We start from the raw sequence: 17,145 nt of genomic DNA, 5'->3' as shown, positions 1-17,145 counted from the left end.
TCTTCCAGATCACTAAACCATTAAACCTTGTTATCTGTGGCAAGTCACAAAAATATCAGATGAATTTAATTACAGTCAGCAAACTGAAAAAAGGGGGGTGTTAATGGGGGGGAACCCACTTCTTTTGCTGGAAGTGTATAAATCAAATTACCTCATTTCGCTGCTCCAAATAGCTTCTGGAGTGTCGAATTCGCCCAAAAAAATTTCAGAAAATTTTTCTGGCTCATAGTTTTCCAAGTAACACACCATAGCTTCCGGCAGGATATGCCCAAGAATGCTTCTCTGAACTATATCTTGCCCCTTCATCTAAAAAAAGAAGAAGTTGTCGGGATGTAAGTGTGAAAATGAAATGAACACACGTTTGCACGTCTTTACTGGTTGCTTTTGTGATAATGGAGGTATTAATTTTCAGAAGCCACTATGTGCAGCACAACTTGCAGAATCACAGAGTTGGCAGGGGGACCCTGAGGGCCATCTAGTCCAACCCCCTTGCAATACATCAAGAGTTGTTTAAAAAGGACTTAAAAGAGAGTGGATATACCGAAAAAGAATTGAAATTTCAAATAGAGATAATAAATAATGATTATAAGATAATGTCAAAAATGTATAAAATGTTGTTGGAATGGCAAACGATGGATGAGGAGGTAAAGTTGGTTATGATACATTGGGCCAGAAACTTTGGTTATAATATACAATTGGCTGACTGGGGAAAAGTATGGAATGAAAATATGAAATTTACCGCATGCACGGCGTTAAAGGAAAATATTATGAAAATGGTATATAGATGGTATATAACACTGGTTAAGTTAGCAAAAATGTTCAAAATATGTAATAAGTGTTGGAAATGTAAAGAAAAAGAAGGATCTTTTTTCCATATGTGGTGGGAATGTAAGAAGGTAAAGGGTTTCTGGGAAATGATATACAATGAGTTGAAGAAGATGTTTAAATACACATTTGTAAAAAAACCAGAAGCCTTTTTGTTAGGAATAACAGGAAGACAGATAAATAGAAGGGATTACAAACTTTTTCAATATGCAGTAACAGCGGCAAGAATATTAATGACCCAAAAATGGAAACAAGAGGAGTTACCGACCCTTGAAGAGTGGAGAATGAAACTTATGGACTATGCAGAACTGGACAAATTGACTGGGAAGATTAGATATCAACGGGACCACAAGTTCATCGAGGACTGGGGAAAGTTTACAGATTATCTGAAAAGCATATGTGATGAACAGACAACGCTAGTGGGATTTAAAGAGGCTTTGTGAAAGTTAAAGATGTATTGTAAAAAAGAAATAGAACTGAAAGGATAATATTAAATGGCAATATTAAATTTAGAGAATGCACAAAAATAGAAAATATGGATGATTGGTGGAGAAGCTGGTGGAAGTCCAAAAAGCTGAAATTTGTGAATATTGTTTGAGATGGCGAATTTGTAAAAGGAAAAATTTAATAAAAATTATTATAAAAAAACAACAACAATACATAAAGAGTTAGGAGCCTCAGGCACAGAGTCCAAACGCAGATGCTAAACATTATTCCACCCTCTCCATAGTAAGTAAGTAAATTTTTATTTATACTCCGCCCTCCACGGCCAAGACCGGGCTCAAGGCGGCTAACATCAAATATCAAATACATTAAAACACAATCAAACTCTACGTGGGGCTACCTTTGAAGGTGACCCGGAAACTACAACTAATCCAGAACGCAGCAGCACAACTACCAATGCATTTAACGCTTAAGAGTTGTCTCCACACTCATCCCTACCAAAACTTCCTAACGCTAAATTCAGCTACATATTTCCAACTGTTTGGTTAAACATTGTTTAGCTAACAGCGCAACAAACTTTTGTCAGTTTGCCTTTTAAAAGGATCCAGCACATTCTGAAGAGAGAGAGTTGTTTCAGAGAGCAACAAGACCCCCCCAAACAGACATTTTCGCTGTTTAAATGCTTATACTTAGCGCATACATGGTACTGACTTGTTTTGTTGGAGCATTGTCAGTTTCGTTTGTAATATTAATTGCTGCTTACCTCTTCAGACTTGAAGGCCTGCTTCGAATGTGTATACTTCAAAAACCTAGAAAATAATTCATATATACTTTTAGCTCAATGGCATGAGCTCAGCATGCAAGTTAATGGGACTATAAAACTTGCACCTGCCCTCTAACCCGTCTGATCCCTGGGCTCTCACTGGCCATTTAGCACTAAATACAGTCCCTAGGGACTCTCTCTTCATCAAACGACCCCTCACTATCACCATTATACAATGTAGCCTGGTTTCCTTAAGATGGTCCAGGGAGGAAAAGTGTAAAGCGATTTTATCACTTACAATCTTTCAGAAACAAATGCAATATCCTTTGCATTTACACTTAGCTGGTGTGAAACTCTATGTTTAAGTAAACATACAACAGATGCTAAACATTATTGCTTTCACCTTGCAACGGGGAGCACGTTGGAACCGGTATACATCATGATGAAGAAGAATACTCCACTGAGGTAAAGGCGAGGTAACTGTGGGTTGTCTTGCATGATGTAGAAAAGCAATATGGCCACTTTCTCAACAAGAATGGGATCAAAGGTCAGCAGCAGCTGCAATGCAAAAAACAACAACTTAACATGGTTTTAAACTGTGCATTTCAGATTAGGGCTACTGCTCCCAATCAAAGTTCCAAGATTTCTTTTCTTTTCAAAAAGCAAAATATGCTGAAAAGCAAGCCATCTAAATCTTGACGATCAGACTGTAGATCAGCTTACCTGAATGATATGAGGAAGGCAAGTGCTGTCTGAAAGGAGCCTCTTCACTCTGGGCAAAGGCCTTATAATGGCATTATCCTGGTCTCTGAAAGGGAAGAGGTTTCCCTAATCAGTGTTTGAAGTGCACAATGGCCAGCTTGTACTGTAAAACAGGGTTACCCTCAAAGTGGTTGATACGGACCTCCTTGGGTCGATGGAACTGTGTAGGGGGTGAATAAAGGCTATGGGTGTTTGCGTGAAAAGAAAACCACAGAACTGTAGAGTTGGTAAGGACCCCAAGGATCATCTAGTCCAACCCCCTACCTTCCCAACTCCCCACCTACCCAACTTCATTGTTTACACCTTACCTACTGGGGAAATAGCTACACATTGTGACAAGCATGTTGAGGATAAGTGTAGCAAGGTCCGTCTCATTCAACACAGCTTGTCCAGTGGCAAGTAGACACCATTTCAGCTGAGGGATAACTTGCAGCGGACGCCATCCATCCATGCCCTGGGCCCAGCACCTGGTTTTGGAAGTCAATACCCCTTTGGTCCACAGTTCCTGCATCTATGTTAGGAATGGATTGCCACAGAGAAAACAGAATGCCATAATGCAGTAGTCTTTTTAAAACTATGTCTGCAAAAGTTGTGCTGAAGGCACTTTCATTCCGACACTACCATACCCTTTAAACAACCAATCCCTAGATATCATATCAAGGCACCACAGAATTTTAGCAAACCTAAGAGCTTTTGACCCAACCAAAATGGGCAATCAAACAGCTTACGGATCCACTGAGGCCACAAATGGAAGACATTTGCAATGCAAATAGTGCCAAATGACTAAGAGGACTAAGTTTTTAAAAAGCAGTTGCTAGCAAATGCGCAGTACAAAAAACCCCCCAAAAGCCAGTCAGGAAGAAATTGTAACATCCATTTGGCGCACCCTGCCAGCCATTCTTTGTCCAATTCTCCCAGTTCTGCAGGCCCAAATGGATTAATGGGAGGTGCTCCACCTTTAGGGAATTGTCAACCAAGAAGTGGGACATTTCCACTCCAAAGCAAACCATACAAACCACACAGCATGTACTGGCTCTGAAATTATACCTGTTATTTGTGGAAGCTGAAATTCCCAAGAACAACAATGACCAAATGAGATATATCTATAAGCACATCCTTTCCGCAAGTGTTACGGGGCATGCTGTAACACAGCCTTTCTCAACCTGGTGCGCTCCTGACATGCTGCTCTGAAACTCCCTGATCATTGGCCACGTTGGATGGGACTGATGGAGCGAGAGCCCCAAATATTTGAGGGGGACCAAAGTGAGGAAGGTTGCTCGAACAACGTTGCGCTTTTTGTGTTCGTTACCTTTGACTCAAAAGGCGCAACCGCCACTTGAAAAGTTACCTCGTTCAAGCTGTATGGACCACTCCTCTCTTTGTCTGCATTGCCAAAGTACCACTCTTTTTCACTCTCTCTCTTCATATCAGGTGATGCTTCAATTACATTGCTCTTAAAAACGAAAAACAACCACAACCCCATTTAGAGTCAGAAACAACACACATATGAACTACTTTCACAGCACTAAATGCTTCGATTTGAAGCTTATTTCATAGAAACTACAATGTGGCTAAGCAGCTTTTTAATAACCCACTCCTAAATTATATACATGGAAGGAAAAGAAACTAAAGATGTCCTACTTGCAATGGCACGGTTGCCCTACTTGTGTGCAGATGGGCGAGGGTAAGGAGGTCCACGAGGATCCGAATGCCATTTGAATCCATGAGCTCCTTGACATTTTTCTGCAAGAAAGGGAAAACAACTGTCACATGTGTTCAGTTATAACATAAGATAACAAGATTATGTGATTTAGTTAAGCATAATCCATTAACTTCATACTACACAATTAGCCAGACAGGCTACTTAATGACACTAATACACACAAATACATAAACAAATACGTCAGAACCTTTAAAATTAGCACACACTTATTCACAGATATATTCTAAGAGCCATATATATCAATTTTAATGGGGGGGACGGACCCTTGATGTCTATTTTTATCTTACTCCTTAATGCAAGAATAGAATTTGTTTTACGGATTTGGGACTTTTAGCTGAGCCTATCTCTAAAAGATCAGGACAGGTAAAATAAAAAACACACATATGAACCGTGTTTGTCCATGAAGCATCTAAAATACTTTCTTAAAGCCAGTGGACTGACAGCTGGGGTAGCTCAGTTGGTAGAGCATGAGATTTTTAATTTCAGAGTCATGGGTTGGAGCCCCACGTTGGGCAAATGATTCCTGCATTGCAGAGGGGTGGAATAATAGCAAATACCAAATAAATAATTGGTGAGACTTTTATAGGTCTTTCTGTTCAACATTAGTGATTCAAAGGGTAACAAACTAGAGTGGCTTACAATTGTCCAACCAAAAGTATCGTATCCTTTGTGAGATAAGGAAAACGTTGAGTGGAAGTGAAGTTACAGGGAAACAGACAGAGGGCCTTCTCGACAGTGGCACCCTCCTATCAGATGTCAAGGAGATAAAGAACTACACAATTTTTAGAAGATATCTGAAGGAAGCCCTGTATTGGGAAGTTTTTAATGTTTGACTTTTTATTGTTTTTTACATTTTGCTGGATGCCGCCCAGAGTGTCTGCAGAAACCAAGCCAGATGGGCAGGGTATAAATAATAAAATTATTCTTATTATTATCTCCTTGTAAGACATGCAATATCCTCTCAGCAATTAAACATATCTAATGACATGATTATTGATCAAAATTGTAATATCTCCTCCAATTCCAATACACAAATGAAAGAGAGCGGCAAGATGTGTGGAGAAGGAGGCATTTATGAGCACCCCAAGCTACAATAAATGCTGCTGTGCATGTATTAAAATGTATTAAAAATGGCACAATTTATGCAGAAATGCGAGGTCGCTCACCTTGTTGAGAATCAGCTTGTTAAGGAACACTATCAATCGGTCCCGCTCAAGTCTATCAGTGCACTAGAGAAAAATACAAAACATTTTTAAATAGGAAAAAGTCTGAGAAATGTGCTACAATGTTATTTATTTATTTATTTATTTATTTAAGATTAAATATGCTGCTATGTTGAAGGCGCAATCATCCTCTTATCTCCAAAATCTGTGAGCAAAAATAAACATTCATCTACTGTTATACTATCAGTCCTAGAAAGTGATCTACTAAAATGTGGATGTACAAAAGCAAAGCAGATCTACAGCTGAAACCAGAACTGAAGCAGCTGTAGGGATTGCTCTCCAAAATATACCATTTTAGCTCCTTTATTTTATTGCTTGCAAGACTAAAGTTTAACAATAAAAAAAAGGATCAACACGGATGTGTTGCTTGACCAGGCAGAACACAAAAAGCTTGTTGTCATTTTTTATACTTAAAAGTTTACACCGTTTGTTTAGCTTCCTTAAAAGTTGAAGGTGCAAATGCTACAGTTAATCACATCCATTCTAAAGTAACTCAAAAAGGTTCAGTAAATTATAAAATTCTCAAAATAAGTTGTTGGTTTTTTTAAAAAAAACTTTCTTCAAGTACAAGTCTAAAGGACAAACCATAGGTCACTGACCATGTTCAGAAGTAGCATTATTGTGAAGAAGCCTAGTTTTCTCCCAGACTCTCCCACAAGAAATTTTGCTGAAGTTTGGCTTGAACACTAACTATGGTTTTAAAACATAGCGTCATAGCAGAAACCCCAATTCAGACCAAAAAAAGAGAGTCAGGGTTCAGCAGGAGTTTCTGAAACTCCCCCAAGCCATGTGGGAGCGGGGAGAAACAGGTCAACCTCAGAGGAGGCTAGAATTAAACCATGACATCTCACCATAGCAATCAGTGGTGTGCGGTGAATTTTTTCGTAGGGGAACAGTTAGGGCAAGAAACAGCAGCTTGTAAGGGCAATTTTTTGGGGGTGTGGGGCTGATGTCACGCCTGTGAGCATTGCACCTCCCACCCTAAGTCAGGCAGAAGCTTCCTGGGGTTTGGGAATGAGGCACCTTGGGAACAATTAGGGAACTAGTCTAGTCCTCTTAGTCCAATGGCCACATGGCACTGTTAGCTGAAATTCCAAAAAACAAACTTCAATATGCCTGCTGTGCTCTCCCAAATTGTGTGCAGTAATTTTAAAAATGCTTACCCTCTCCAACATCCCTATAATATATTTAGTGTCACTAAATGGGCCAATCTCCTCGTGGCATCTTCCATATACAATGGCCAAGGCTTGCAAACAGAGGCATTTCATATTTATTTTAGGAGTGAGCAGGAAACGGTGATACAACTCATTGAAAAATTCATACCTGTAGGAAGAAAAAGGTAGAACAAAAGGTTTATTATGCAGAAAATTAAGATTTCAGAGGGAATATTAAGATAACAGTAACTCACGATTTCTTTATCGCTCCACTGTCTTCACTTTCATCTTCTTCCAACAGCAATCTCAAGTAATAATCCCCTATTTTGATTTCATCCGACAGGCATTCATACTTCACCTTTTGAAGAGAAAAATAAGATACAGGAAGTGAGCAAAAGTTCCTGACATAATTGCTAAGGAATCAAGGCTGTGTGGTGGGAACATAACTTTTGAATGAAGTTCCAGAATCAACAAACTGGTCAGTTATAATACTCTATTTTACATTTTAGTTTGTAAGCTAAAACATACAATGAAGAAAAACCCACCATACATATATGAACCTCATCAACAGAGAGAGAATGGATTGTGTTTGTATGTGCCAGAAGATTAGCTTAAAATACTCAGTTTAAGATATTCAAGATAAGCTTTTCTGAAACACCTACATATCAGGCAGTTTTCTACACCTGATAATAAATATGAGGTATTATTTGACTAAAATAGTCTGATCGATTTAAAACGTTGCTTTAAAAGAGGACCCCAATTAACTGCATAAAAAATATTATTTGTAAATAAAGAGTATAGATGACAAACACCATCCCTCGTACACAAAAAAGGGAAGGGGAAGAGCTGTTATATCAGGGTGCTTGCTATGACACAGCCACAACATCTGAAAGCAAAGTGTATGCTTTCTTCCTTTAGAACTGTTGCTCTTTTTGTCAGTTTAAATGAAATCATTAAAAGACTAGGGCTGCAATCCTATCTGGGAGTAAAGGTAAAGAACCCCTGGACAGTTAAGTCCAGTTGAATTCAACTATGGGGTGTGGGGCTCATCTCGCTTTCAGGCCGAGGGAGCCGGCGTTTGTCGGCAGACAGATTTTCATGTCATGTGGCCAGCATGATTAAATTGCTCCTGGTGCAATGGGACAACGTGACGGAAGCCAGAACGCATGGAAAAACTGCTTACTGCTGCAGTAATATTATTATTATTATTATTATTATTATTATTATTATTATTATTATTATTAATAATAATAATAATAATACCCCGCCCATCTGGCTGGGTTTCCCCAGCCACTCAGGGCAGCTCCCAACAGAATATTAAAAGCACAATAAAACATCAAACATTAAAAACTTCCCTAAACAGGGCTGCCTTCAGATGTCTTCTGAAAGTCAGATAGTTGTTTTATTTCCTTGACATCAGATGGGAGGGTGTCCCACAGGGCAGGTGCCACTACTCAGAAGGCCCTCGGCCTGGTTCCCTGTAACCTCACTTCTTGCACTGAGGGAACCGCCAGAAGGCCCTCAGAGCTGGACCTCAGTGTCTGGGCAGAACGATGGGGGTGGAGACGCTCCTTCAGGTATACTGGGCCGAGGCTGTGGTACCAATTTATCTACTTGTGGTAGTATGCTTTCGAACTGCAGCTGGGACAAAGCAATGGGAGCTCACCCCATTGCCTGGATTTGAACTGCCGACCTTACGATTGGCAAGCCCAAGAGGCTCAGTGGTTTAGACCACAGCGCCACCTGCGTCCTTATCTGAGAGTAAGCTTGATTGCACTGAACAGGTCTTATTTCAGATTAGAAATGCTCAAGTAAAATTAGAGCAATGACAAAATAAAATCAGTAAGATAAATTGATTAAATTTCTTTGCTATAATGACATTCCCAGTAATTATTATAAGCAGGAACTGCACGGATATAAAATTTTCATTATGTAAAGGTCACTGAACTGTATAAAGCTATTTCTTTTTTTCTTTCATATAATATTTATAAAATTTTCTGTTTTACAATTTAAAATACTCATTTTACATCCTTAAGGTATCAATGACTTCTTTTCTTCTCTTTCCATGGTTCATTTTACATATCATAAATCCCTGCATATTTTACAAAAATTATACCATTCAGTATTCCATTATTGCATCCATCCAAACTTATTTACACTGTTGAATTTATCTTAATGCTGCCACCATTTTCAGCTGTACACAATTATTTCCCATATAGTCAATAAATGTTTTTTAATCTTCTGTAAACGTATGTTCTTCTTGTTCTCTTATTCTACATGTTAAGTCTGCAAGTTATGCAAGTTGAGAGATGTCCCAACCAAAGAAGAATGGAAACTTACGTTGACAGAATATGCAGACTATATAAAGCTATTTCAAACTGAAGCTTGCTTTTTATTCTAGCATCTGTAAGTAACAGCACATGTATCCAGGTATCAATACAGGGATGTTCAAAATCAACAATGACTTTACATGAAACACAAGCGCTGTGTAAAGGCGTACCTCAAATTCATGATGATTCCAGGAGATGACATTAGCACTGCCAAGTTCTCTGTCGATCTGAAATGCCCGCATCTCAGACTCCAGGGTATCTCTTAGTTCTTCCCGCGTTTTGAAATTCCAAATCAAATTGGATCTAGCATGATCTTGGAGAAATCTTAATACAGAAACACATGGGAAGCAGATTGTGTGTAGCATTTAAGTACATGTTATGGGGGGGGAAACTAAGTTTCCGAATTTAAAGCACCCACCCACTGGTAACAGTACTGGAAAGTATCAAACTGGCAACTGTGACTCACCAAGGACTAAATTAATATGTACTATGTAGTATATTCTGCTACGTATATCTACAGATCTGAAAACTGCTCAGCAATTAGCATTCAAGCTAGCCAGATGCTACTCTATACCAACTACAGTGGTACCTCCATATAAGCGCCCCGTCCATCATCCATTTTGGCGGACGTCTGCGGCAAACCCGGAACGGCTTACTTCCGGGTTTGCCGCTCGCGCATGCGCAGAAGTACAAACCGCTCCGCGCGCATGCGCAGAGTGGCGCTTTGTTGAGCGCCCTTTTCATCGAGCGTCTGGGGCTCCGGAATGGATCCCGGACTCAAATCAAGGTACCACTGTATAGTTTTAAAGCCAACTTAAATCAATAACTTGAATGTTTGAACAAATGTAAAATAATTTAAAACTTTTTGTAAAAGGTTGTATTGCCCGCTTTTGGTGTTGTAAGGCAAGATATACACTAAAAAAGAAACATAAAGTATGTTTTCAAACTTGTAATCCACGCGCTAACTAGTTCAGGATAGCAAGTAAATAATGCTGACAATCAGTTCAGGCAGTTTCAGTCCTTTTTATTGTATGTGTAGCTTTGGTGTAGTGGTTAAGAGCGGTAGATTTGTAATCTGGGGAACCGGATTCTCATGTCCACTCCTCCACATGCAGCTGCTTGGTGACCTTGGGCTAGTCACACTTCTTTGAAGTCTCTCAGCCCCACTCACCTCATAGAGTGTTTGTTGTGGGGGAGGAAGGGAAAGGCTTTGAGACTCCTTCGGGTAGTGATAAAGCGGGCTATCAAATCCAAACTCTTCTTAAAGTTACAAACTATGTGCTTAAAGTAATGCACATTTAATAGGAATTAAGGGCAACAATCCCCAGAACCACTTAATGATATTCCCCCTGTTGTGTTTTTAAAATGGCTTTGCATCCTCCTTCTATAAAAGTGAGCATCTTTTTGAAACTTGGGGAAACCTCAAAAGGTTGCTTGCAACAAACCTCGGCAGCTGCTATTTAAAAAAGCAGAGTGTGCATCCCATTGGCGCATGACCATTCCTACCAAGGTTTCTCTAAATCTTCCTAAAGCACGCTTCATTTCTGCAATGCGCATTTCACACAAAAGTGGCATTGCTCCAATTTTGATCTGACACGCAGGTCTTCTAATCTATACCAAAACAGGGGCGAGGGCCTGATCATTACCCCTTTTAGCAACCTTCCAGGAGCCATACATGCTTTGTGGGCGTGGAGGGGAGGCAGTGCTGGAGACAGAAGTGGGCAGCACAATGAATGCAGATTTTACCTTTGTACCTCGTTTTGACACACATTCAAACATCCCTCTCTAGGCTCCATTCTGGCAAGCACAAGTCACTATCTGAGTTCCAGGCCACATTCCAGCCAGGCAAGGGAGAAACAAGGCCAGTGAAGATTTGTGACCGAGGGAGGGTTCAAAGAGCCAAAGAGAGGTTGCCCATCCCTGGGCTAAAGCAAAAGAATTGTACCTGTAATAGAAGAGATCCCAGTTTGCTTGTATTTTTATCCTTTGCCTTCGTTTCCTCAGTATGACTGGCTTTTGATTAATGTTCTGCAAAGGAAGATTTGTGAATCCAAAACTGTCAACATGCTGTGAGATGAGATCGCATAGATTCCAATAAACTAAACAAAAAGTTAAATGTGTTATGTTCTACTCCAAGACAGGTCTGTCTCATTGCTAAAAAGAGACACATTTTTCCTATCTAAAGCAACAAAGTGGGGGTGTTAGAAAACAAGAATGAACAACTTTACCAGCATGTACCAATCATATAAAAATTAAGAGAGCAAATCAAGTAAGGCCAGAGGGCCACTTGACTGTGACCTGGCTATCTCTTTGATTACACTTTACTGCCAATGAGTCCAACCTCACTGGATCAGGTACTGCGGGAGCAATGCATTAAGACCACAACTGTGTTACAGAATAAATGTGCATGCAGGAAAGCCACATCTTTAGAGTGTTACCAAAATGAATGGGACTGACAAGACAATCAATCATGCCTGTTAAATCTGGAATGGTGTAACTAGAACTGGATGGATGGGGTTTAAATTGGCGAGTAGAGGATTACTTCCTTGCAGAATGGAGACATAAAGGAGCAGCTCAGAAGAATGCAAGCCAAACTTGAACGAGAAATAGTTCAAACTAACATACAGACAGACAGGTCACTACATGCCAGGTATAATTCAAGGCCATCTACACTCTACAGAAGGGAGTAAGGACTCAAGACTCACCAGATTATTTCTGTCCTGGTAGTATTTGGGAAGTAGAAAGAAAAACAAAAGTTGAATTTTTAACAAAAGCACCTCTCACATGTTTGATTACCTAGAATAATCATCTACAAGAAACCTTCCAAGGTAACATCATCACAGAATAGAATCCTCAAATTCACCCCCAGATTCTACAGCCCATAAGTAGCTAAACACAAGACTATTTGGCAGTTAACCGTAAGGCAATGTAATTGTAGCTCTGGAGAATCTAGCTACAGTCCCCATATCATGTGTCATCTACTAAGCAACTCAACAGAAAGACCACCTGTAAACCAAAATGGAAGCCACGCCCCATTTCTCAACCTGTCACATAAAGTTTTGATATAACAGCTATATAATTTGATGTGAAGCTAAGTGGGGGGTTTTTTTGGTCTTCATTTATTTCAGGCCAAGTGCTTTGGACAAAGTACTTGCATACGATGCCCTGCATAAGATGCACCATACCTTATTCCCTGCCAAGTCAAAAGCAAGTCCAATGACAAGCCCTCACACAACAAAGTGAAAGCACATTTGACAAACAGGCCATTGCGATTTAGACTTCCGTTTGTCCGCGTTGCCAAAGTGCAGAATGCCAGAAGAATCACAAGTAAACCAAATGCACAAAAGAATACTAAATAAGAGCATGGGAAAGCAGGATCCAGATCATAAGCCTGGAAAGAGGAATCCAAGAGGGAGCAGGGATCTAAATCACACCATTGCCCCTCCACACTTATCTAACCACCATTCATCAAGCACCACTAACAGTACATTTGGCATCAAGGAAGAGTAGCAAATTTTACCACCACTCAACAGGCACAGAAGGCTGTGAAACTTCACAATTACTACAAGAAGGAAGGTAGGAAAGAGGTAAAATGAATGGACAGATTTGGTCCAATGTTACTGAAAGTATTAGGAAAGGAAGCACCAGGTCATGCATTCTACAAGGAGCGTACCAGTTGCCCAAGCTCAAAAGGTGAAAGTATGGCAGGAGCACCGCAGAACTCACACTATTTTGACCTTCTTTTTTGAGACCACAAAGAACACTGATGTTCACTATGCAAGTCCAGTCATCACCTTTAATGGAGAAATCCTCTCCCTCACCCCTGCAAATTTCTCTTTGGATAAAAATGTATTTGGAACTTAATTAAATGCACAAAGATACCAATAAAATCAAAGCTAAGTCTTCTTCGTTAACTTTTTGGGTGGTACTATTAAAAAAAAAAGCATTGGTGCTTAAAGTACAAAGGCAGAGGATTAAACGTATTACCTCTTTCTGAGCTATCCCCATTTTGTCTCTCCAGTGCATCAATACCAAATCCACCTTCTCTTTGGCAAATTTTTCAACTTCTTTAGCAGCTTTTCCTGCAAGCCTTTGCCACTCTGGCACTTTATTAAATTTTCCGTATTGATCCTGCAGAACAAAGCTCATCGTTAATCCAAATTAATTTCACGGGAAATGCGAGATGAAACACTGAAATATGTTACAATGATTATATCCAAGGGTGCCTCGTCCTCAGATCATGCACAATGCAAAGGAAGGGAATTCAAGCGTCTTAAAGGTGGAGCATGTCATACTTACATTTGCAATTTTTAAGTTATCCCTAATATGCATCCGATCAGCATCTTTTTCAGGAACAGGGTCGCTACTGTCCAGGTATAAGAGCAGGCCTGCGGGCTAAAACCACAAAAAAGCTTCAAGTTTCTTGAGTCGAAGAACATATGTTTATTAACAAAACCAGAGTGGTGCATGCTCTAGTTATCTCCCGCTTGGACTACTGCAATGCACTCTATGTGGGGCATTTGAAGGTGACCCGGAAACTACAATTAATTCAGAATGTGGCAGCTAGACTGGTGACAGGGAGTGGCTGCCGAGGCCACATAACACCAGTATTGAAAGACCGACATCGGCTCCCAGTACGTTTCCAAGCACAATTCAAAGTGTTGGTGCTGACCTTTAAAGCCCTAAACAGCCTCGGCCCAGCATACCTGAAGGAGCGCCACCATGAAATCTTCCGTCAATATGTGTACATCCAAGTATAACATTTATTCAACACCCATTTCTACACAGCCTACTTAAAGCATTTGTTGATTAGACAGAGCTGAGTCAACTACAAAACAGCACAAGCAAAATTAAGAATGACATTTAATGTAGACTCTTACCAAAATACGCTTCAACAAGTTTAACGCCGTTGCATTTTCAGCTGTCCAGAGGCCCACTAGATGCCTACTCAGCTGTCTGAGAAATACAGAGATTGATAAATGTGCTACTTATTTGCCAGAAAATGATTAAACTTCAGACCATGTAATACGTTTCATTGTTTTGCAGCTGCTGTTAAATATAGGGAGTCTAACTCCCAACTTAACTGTATTTCTGCTATGCAACCTACACTTCCTGAAGTCTTAGGATAGACTACAAATAATTGTACTTAGATTGCAGACTTCTTAATGCCAACTGTAAGCACTGGTTATCTGTGGTTATTTTTCAAATTGCCATTACCACAGAACAGTGGTTTTCAGCATGTTCTCTCCAATAATTTTGCCTATTGATTTCTAACCTGCTACCTTCAATTCAGGTGGTCTACTCAGTGGTAGGGTGGAATGGGACAAAACGTTAATGAGACACAGACTGTCTGTGCAGTGATCAGTTGGGAAAAGGCAGGTTATACAATTAGGAGGTTATCATACAAGAGGAATGATAGCAAGCAAGCGACATAGACTTACCTATTCGTAAGCATCCTTTGATCTGTGCTTATTGTAAACATAGCAGTGTGCAAATGACGAGGTAAGGCACCTTCGCTGAGGGCAAGATCTTGCATTTTGGTTGCTATTTCTTTGTCTCCCTCCTTTGGAAACAGAGCAAGAGGATAACCATGAAAGAATCTTAGTTAAGTTGTTCTGCCTTTAGCTTGCAATGCCAAAAAATGGAGTGTTTGGAATCGGAGATAATATACTGCTTTCAGAGCGTAGACGGTATTTAAAATGAAGGTACTTTATAAAACTATGTGCTTTTTTTACCTCTGCTACATCCCTTGGCTACAGGGAGAACTGAAGAGTAGTTTGCTTTCATATTTTTCAAATAGAGAACGTGGCCATGATGTTTTATTCTCTTTTAATATTCTGTTGGGAGCCACCCAGAGTGGCTGGGGAAACCCAGCCAGATGGGCAGGGTATAAATAATAAATTATTGTTATTATTACTCCTAGCTCCCAGGCTATTTCGGCACAAACTAATGTGCATTTGTTGGTGGCTGGGTAGATTTTAGTTTTATGGTAATATCTCCCTTTTGGAGTTAAATGATTTGCCTGTGGTTGCTATTTCTAAGGATGTTAGGTATTTAGAGTTGTTTAGGATTCAAAATTGAATTTTACTGAATTCACTGTATTTCATTCTGTGTGCTACCTAGAATTTACGAAGTGGTGTGTGTGTGTTAAAAATTCTCTGTATATTGGGTCTGCCATCCTTTTGGGGCTTATGAACACATTTCATTTCATTTCAAATTTCAGAAGGGTGTTTCCTGAAGGTGATGAAACCACCCAGTTGGCCACAGTTACCTTTTTTTCTACTATACATTTAGTACAGTGTTCTTTCAGTAGTTTGGCTGATGTTCTTGCTGTTTTTCCAATTACAGTGGTATCTAGGATTGCAAACAGTCTGGTTTGCATACGTTTTGGATTACAAACACGTCAAATCCGGAAATGTGTGTCCTGGTTTGCAAACTTTTTTTGGATTACAAACAAATGTTTTTTTGGAGGCCCCATTGGCAAAAGCGCGCCTTGGGTTACAACCTGTTTTGGTTTACAAACGGACCTCCAGAACGTATTATGGTTGTAAACCAAGGTGCCACTGTACTATTTTCCTTATGTGAGCTGAGTTATATAGCCTGCCTGCTCCTGTAGCTTGTCAGTCAAGAGATTGAAGTGATGGGTGTGTGTCTAATGGACAAAGAACAGTCTACGATTCCTGTCTGCAGCCACAAGAGAGCAGCATCACCCACCATGTTGTGCACTCAACACCCCTGAGAAAACACCCTTAAGATGTGAGCCAACTTCTCCTTCCAAACAGCTGAATGCCTGTGCAATAAGTTATAACAGAAAATTTTCTTCCTGGAAAAAAAAAAGGCTTTGGATGCATGTCTGATTAACTAAGCCATTCTCATTCCTATTTATAAGGAAGTAAAACATTACAAGACTGCATAGATGCATTACCTCTATTATTGCCTTCATAACCAATCCAGCTCCTTTCACAATGGCCATGGAAGGATGCTGCAAAACAAGTAATAAAAAGGAGTGTATGGATAGCAAAGTTGGTTAGAGCATGGTGCTGATAACGCCAAGGTTGCAGGTTCGATTCCCATGAGGGACAGCTGAATATTCCTGCACTGTAGGGGGTTGGACTAGATGATCCTCAGGTCCCTTCCAACTCTATGATCTATCATCATTATTTCCCACTACAGCATTAAGTGACCTGTTACAGTTAAGAATTTACAGTACTGGGACAGATTTAATACACAGATCTAAAACCACAGCTGTCATTCCGGCTCTTGCTACTTGTTGAGGATTTTAATGGGTTTTCCAGTCAAAAGCCTCTCTGCTCCACAGCTGGACCTGTTTCCATACAACAAAGTTCTTAGCCTACTAAAATCGGAGTTAGGAAAATTATGTGGGACAGCTTGCATTATATGTTATGGCAAATTACCATCATATGGTGTTAATTTCCCTCAAGAGTAATAGCTCAGTTCAACTAGCAGGAGAAACAAGGTGGAATCTTTGCTGTCTCCCTTCTTAACGCTAAACTCACCTGAAAGAGCTTGAAGAGGGTTCTCCCATTAGATGCAACCATCTCTAGTAACATATCAAACTGCTGCCCTTCCGTCGTCTCACTATATGGAGCACAGAGGGCAAAAGTAAGGAAGTCCAAAAGTGAACTGATAACTAGGGCACCTGTTCCATGTTCCTGAAATTGAAAAAGGAAGATCAGATATGTCAGATAAAGCAGCATGCAAAAATAGATGAATATGCTTTTTGAAAAACTCTCGCTAAAATTGTCTTTGGCTTATGACCTACAAAGTGGCACGCCCTTGCTATGTCTCACTGCCTCCGCTTAAGTTTTCAAATACAACTGTGTATTCAATGGAGAGGCATGATCAGACCAAAACCAAGACGCAAAACTGAACATCCTTACAAATCTCTAAATTATCTAAA

The 17,145-nt window shown here is 39.9% G+C and overlaps 1 protein-coding gene across 5 annotated transcripts in view; it reads right to left on the bottom strand.

Annotated features, from left to right (window-relative positions):
* DNAJC13 (DnaJ heat shock protein family (Hsp40) member C13) overlaps nucleotides 1-17,145 on the bottom strand; it is a 62,370-nt gene that overhangs the window by 23,460 nt on the left and 21,765 nt on the right. For 4 of the 5 annotated variants that reach the window (XR_008327093.1, XM_053359335.1, XM_053359334.1 and 1 more), the window contains 19 exons: nucleotides 16,742-16,897; nucleotides 16,150-16,206; nucleotides 14,666-14,787; nucleotides 14,105-14,180; nucleotides 13,524-13,619; nucleotides 13,212-13,355; nucleotides 11,930-11,944; nucleotides 11,170-11,252; nucleotides 9,395-9,548; nucleotides 7,149-7,252; nucleotides 6,904-7,063; nucleotides 5,684-5,746; nucleotides 4,436-4,537; nucleotides 4,143-4,247; nucleotides 3,103-3,305; nucleotides 2,756-2,840; nucleotides 2,436-2,590; nucleotides 2,033-2,078; nucleotides 152-306 (listed from right to left, as the gene is read on the bottom strand). Coding sequence is in view for 4 of the 5 variants with exons in the window: in XM_053359335.1 (XP_053215310.1) it covers nucleotides 152-306; nucleotides 2,033-2,078; nucleotides 2,436-2,590; nucleotides 2,756-2,840; nucleotides 3,103-3,305; nucleotides 4,143-4,247; nucleotides 4,436-4,537; nucleotides 5,684-5,746; nucleotides 6,904-7,063; nucleotides 7,149-7,252; nucleotides 9,395-9,548; nucleotides 11,170-11,252; nucleotides 11,930-11,944; nucleotides 13,212-13,355; nucleotides 13,524-13,619; nucleotides 14,105-14,180; nucleotides 14,666-14,787; nucleotides 16,150-16,206; nucleotides 16,742-16,897 (2,081 nt within the window). In the remaining variant the exon portion in view is untranslated. The remainder of the gene's footprint in view (nucleotides 1-151; nucleotides 307-2,032; nucleotides 2,079-2,435; nucleotides 2,591-2,755; nucleotides 2,841-3,102; nucleotides 3,306-4,142; nucleotides 4,248-4,435; nucleotides 4,538-5,683; nucleotides 5,747-6,903; nucleotides 7,064-7,148; nucleotides 7,253-9,394; nucleotides 9,549-11,169; nucleotides 11,253-11,929; nucleotides 11,945-13,211; nucleotides 13,356-13,523; nucleotides 13,620-14,104; nucleotides 14,181-14,665; nucleotides 14,788-16,149; nucleotides 16,207-16,741; nucleotides 16,898-17,145) is intronic. The other variant, XM_053359333.1, reaches the window with a different exon arrangement.

This window comes from Podarcis raffonei, chromosome 12 (genome assembly GCF_027172205.1).
Source record: "Podarcis raffonei isolate rPodRaf1 chromosome 12, rPodRaf1.pri, whole genome shotgun sequence".
NCBI classification, from domain to species: domain Eukaryota; kingdom Metazoa; phylum Chordata; class Lepidosauria; order Squamata; family Lacertidae; genus Podarcis; species Podarcis raffonei.
The sequence above is the reverse complement of the archived record's forward strand: the minus strand, read 5'-3'. Positions and strand labels throughout refer to the sequence as shown.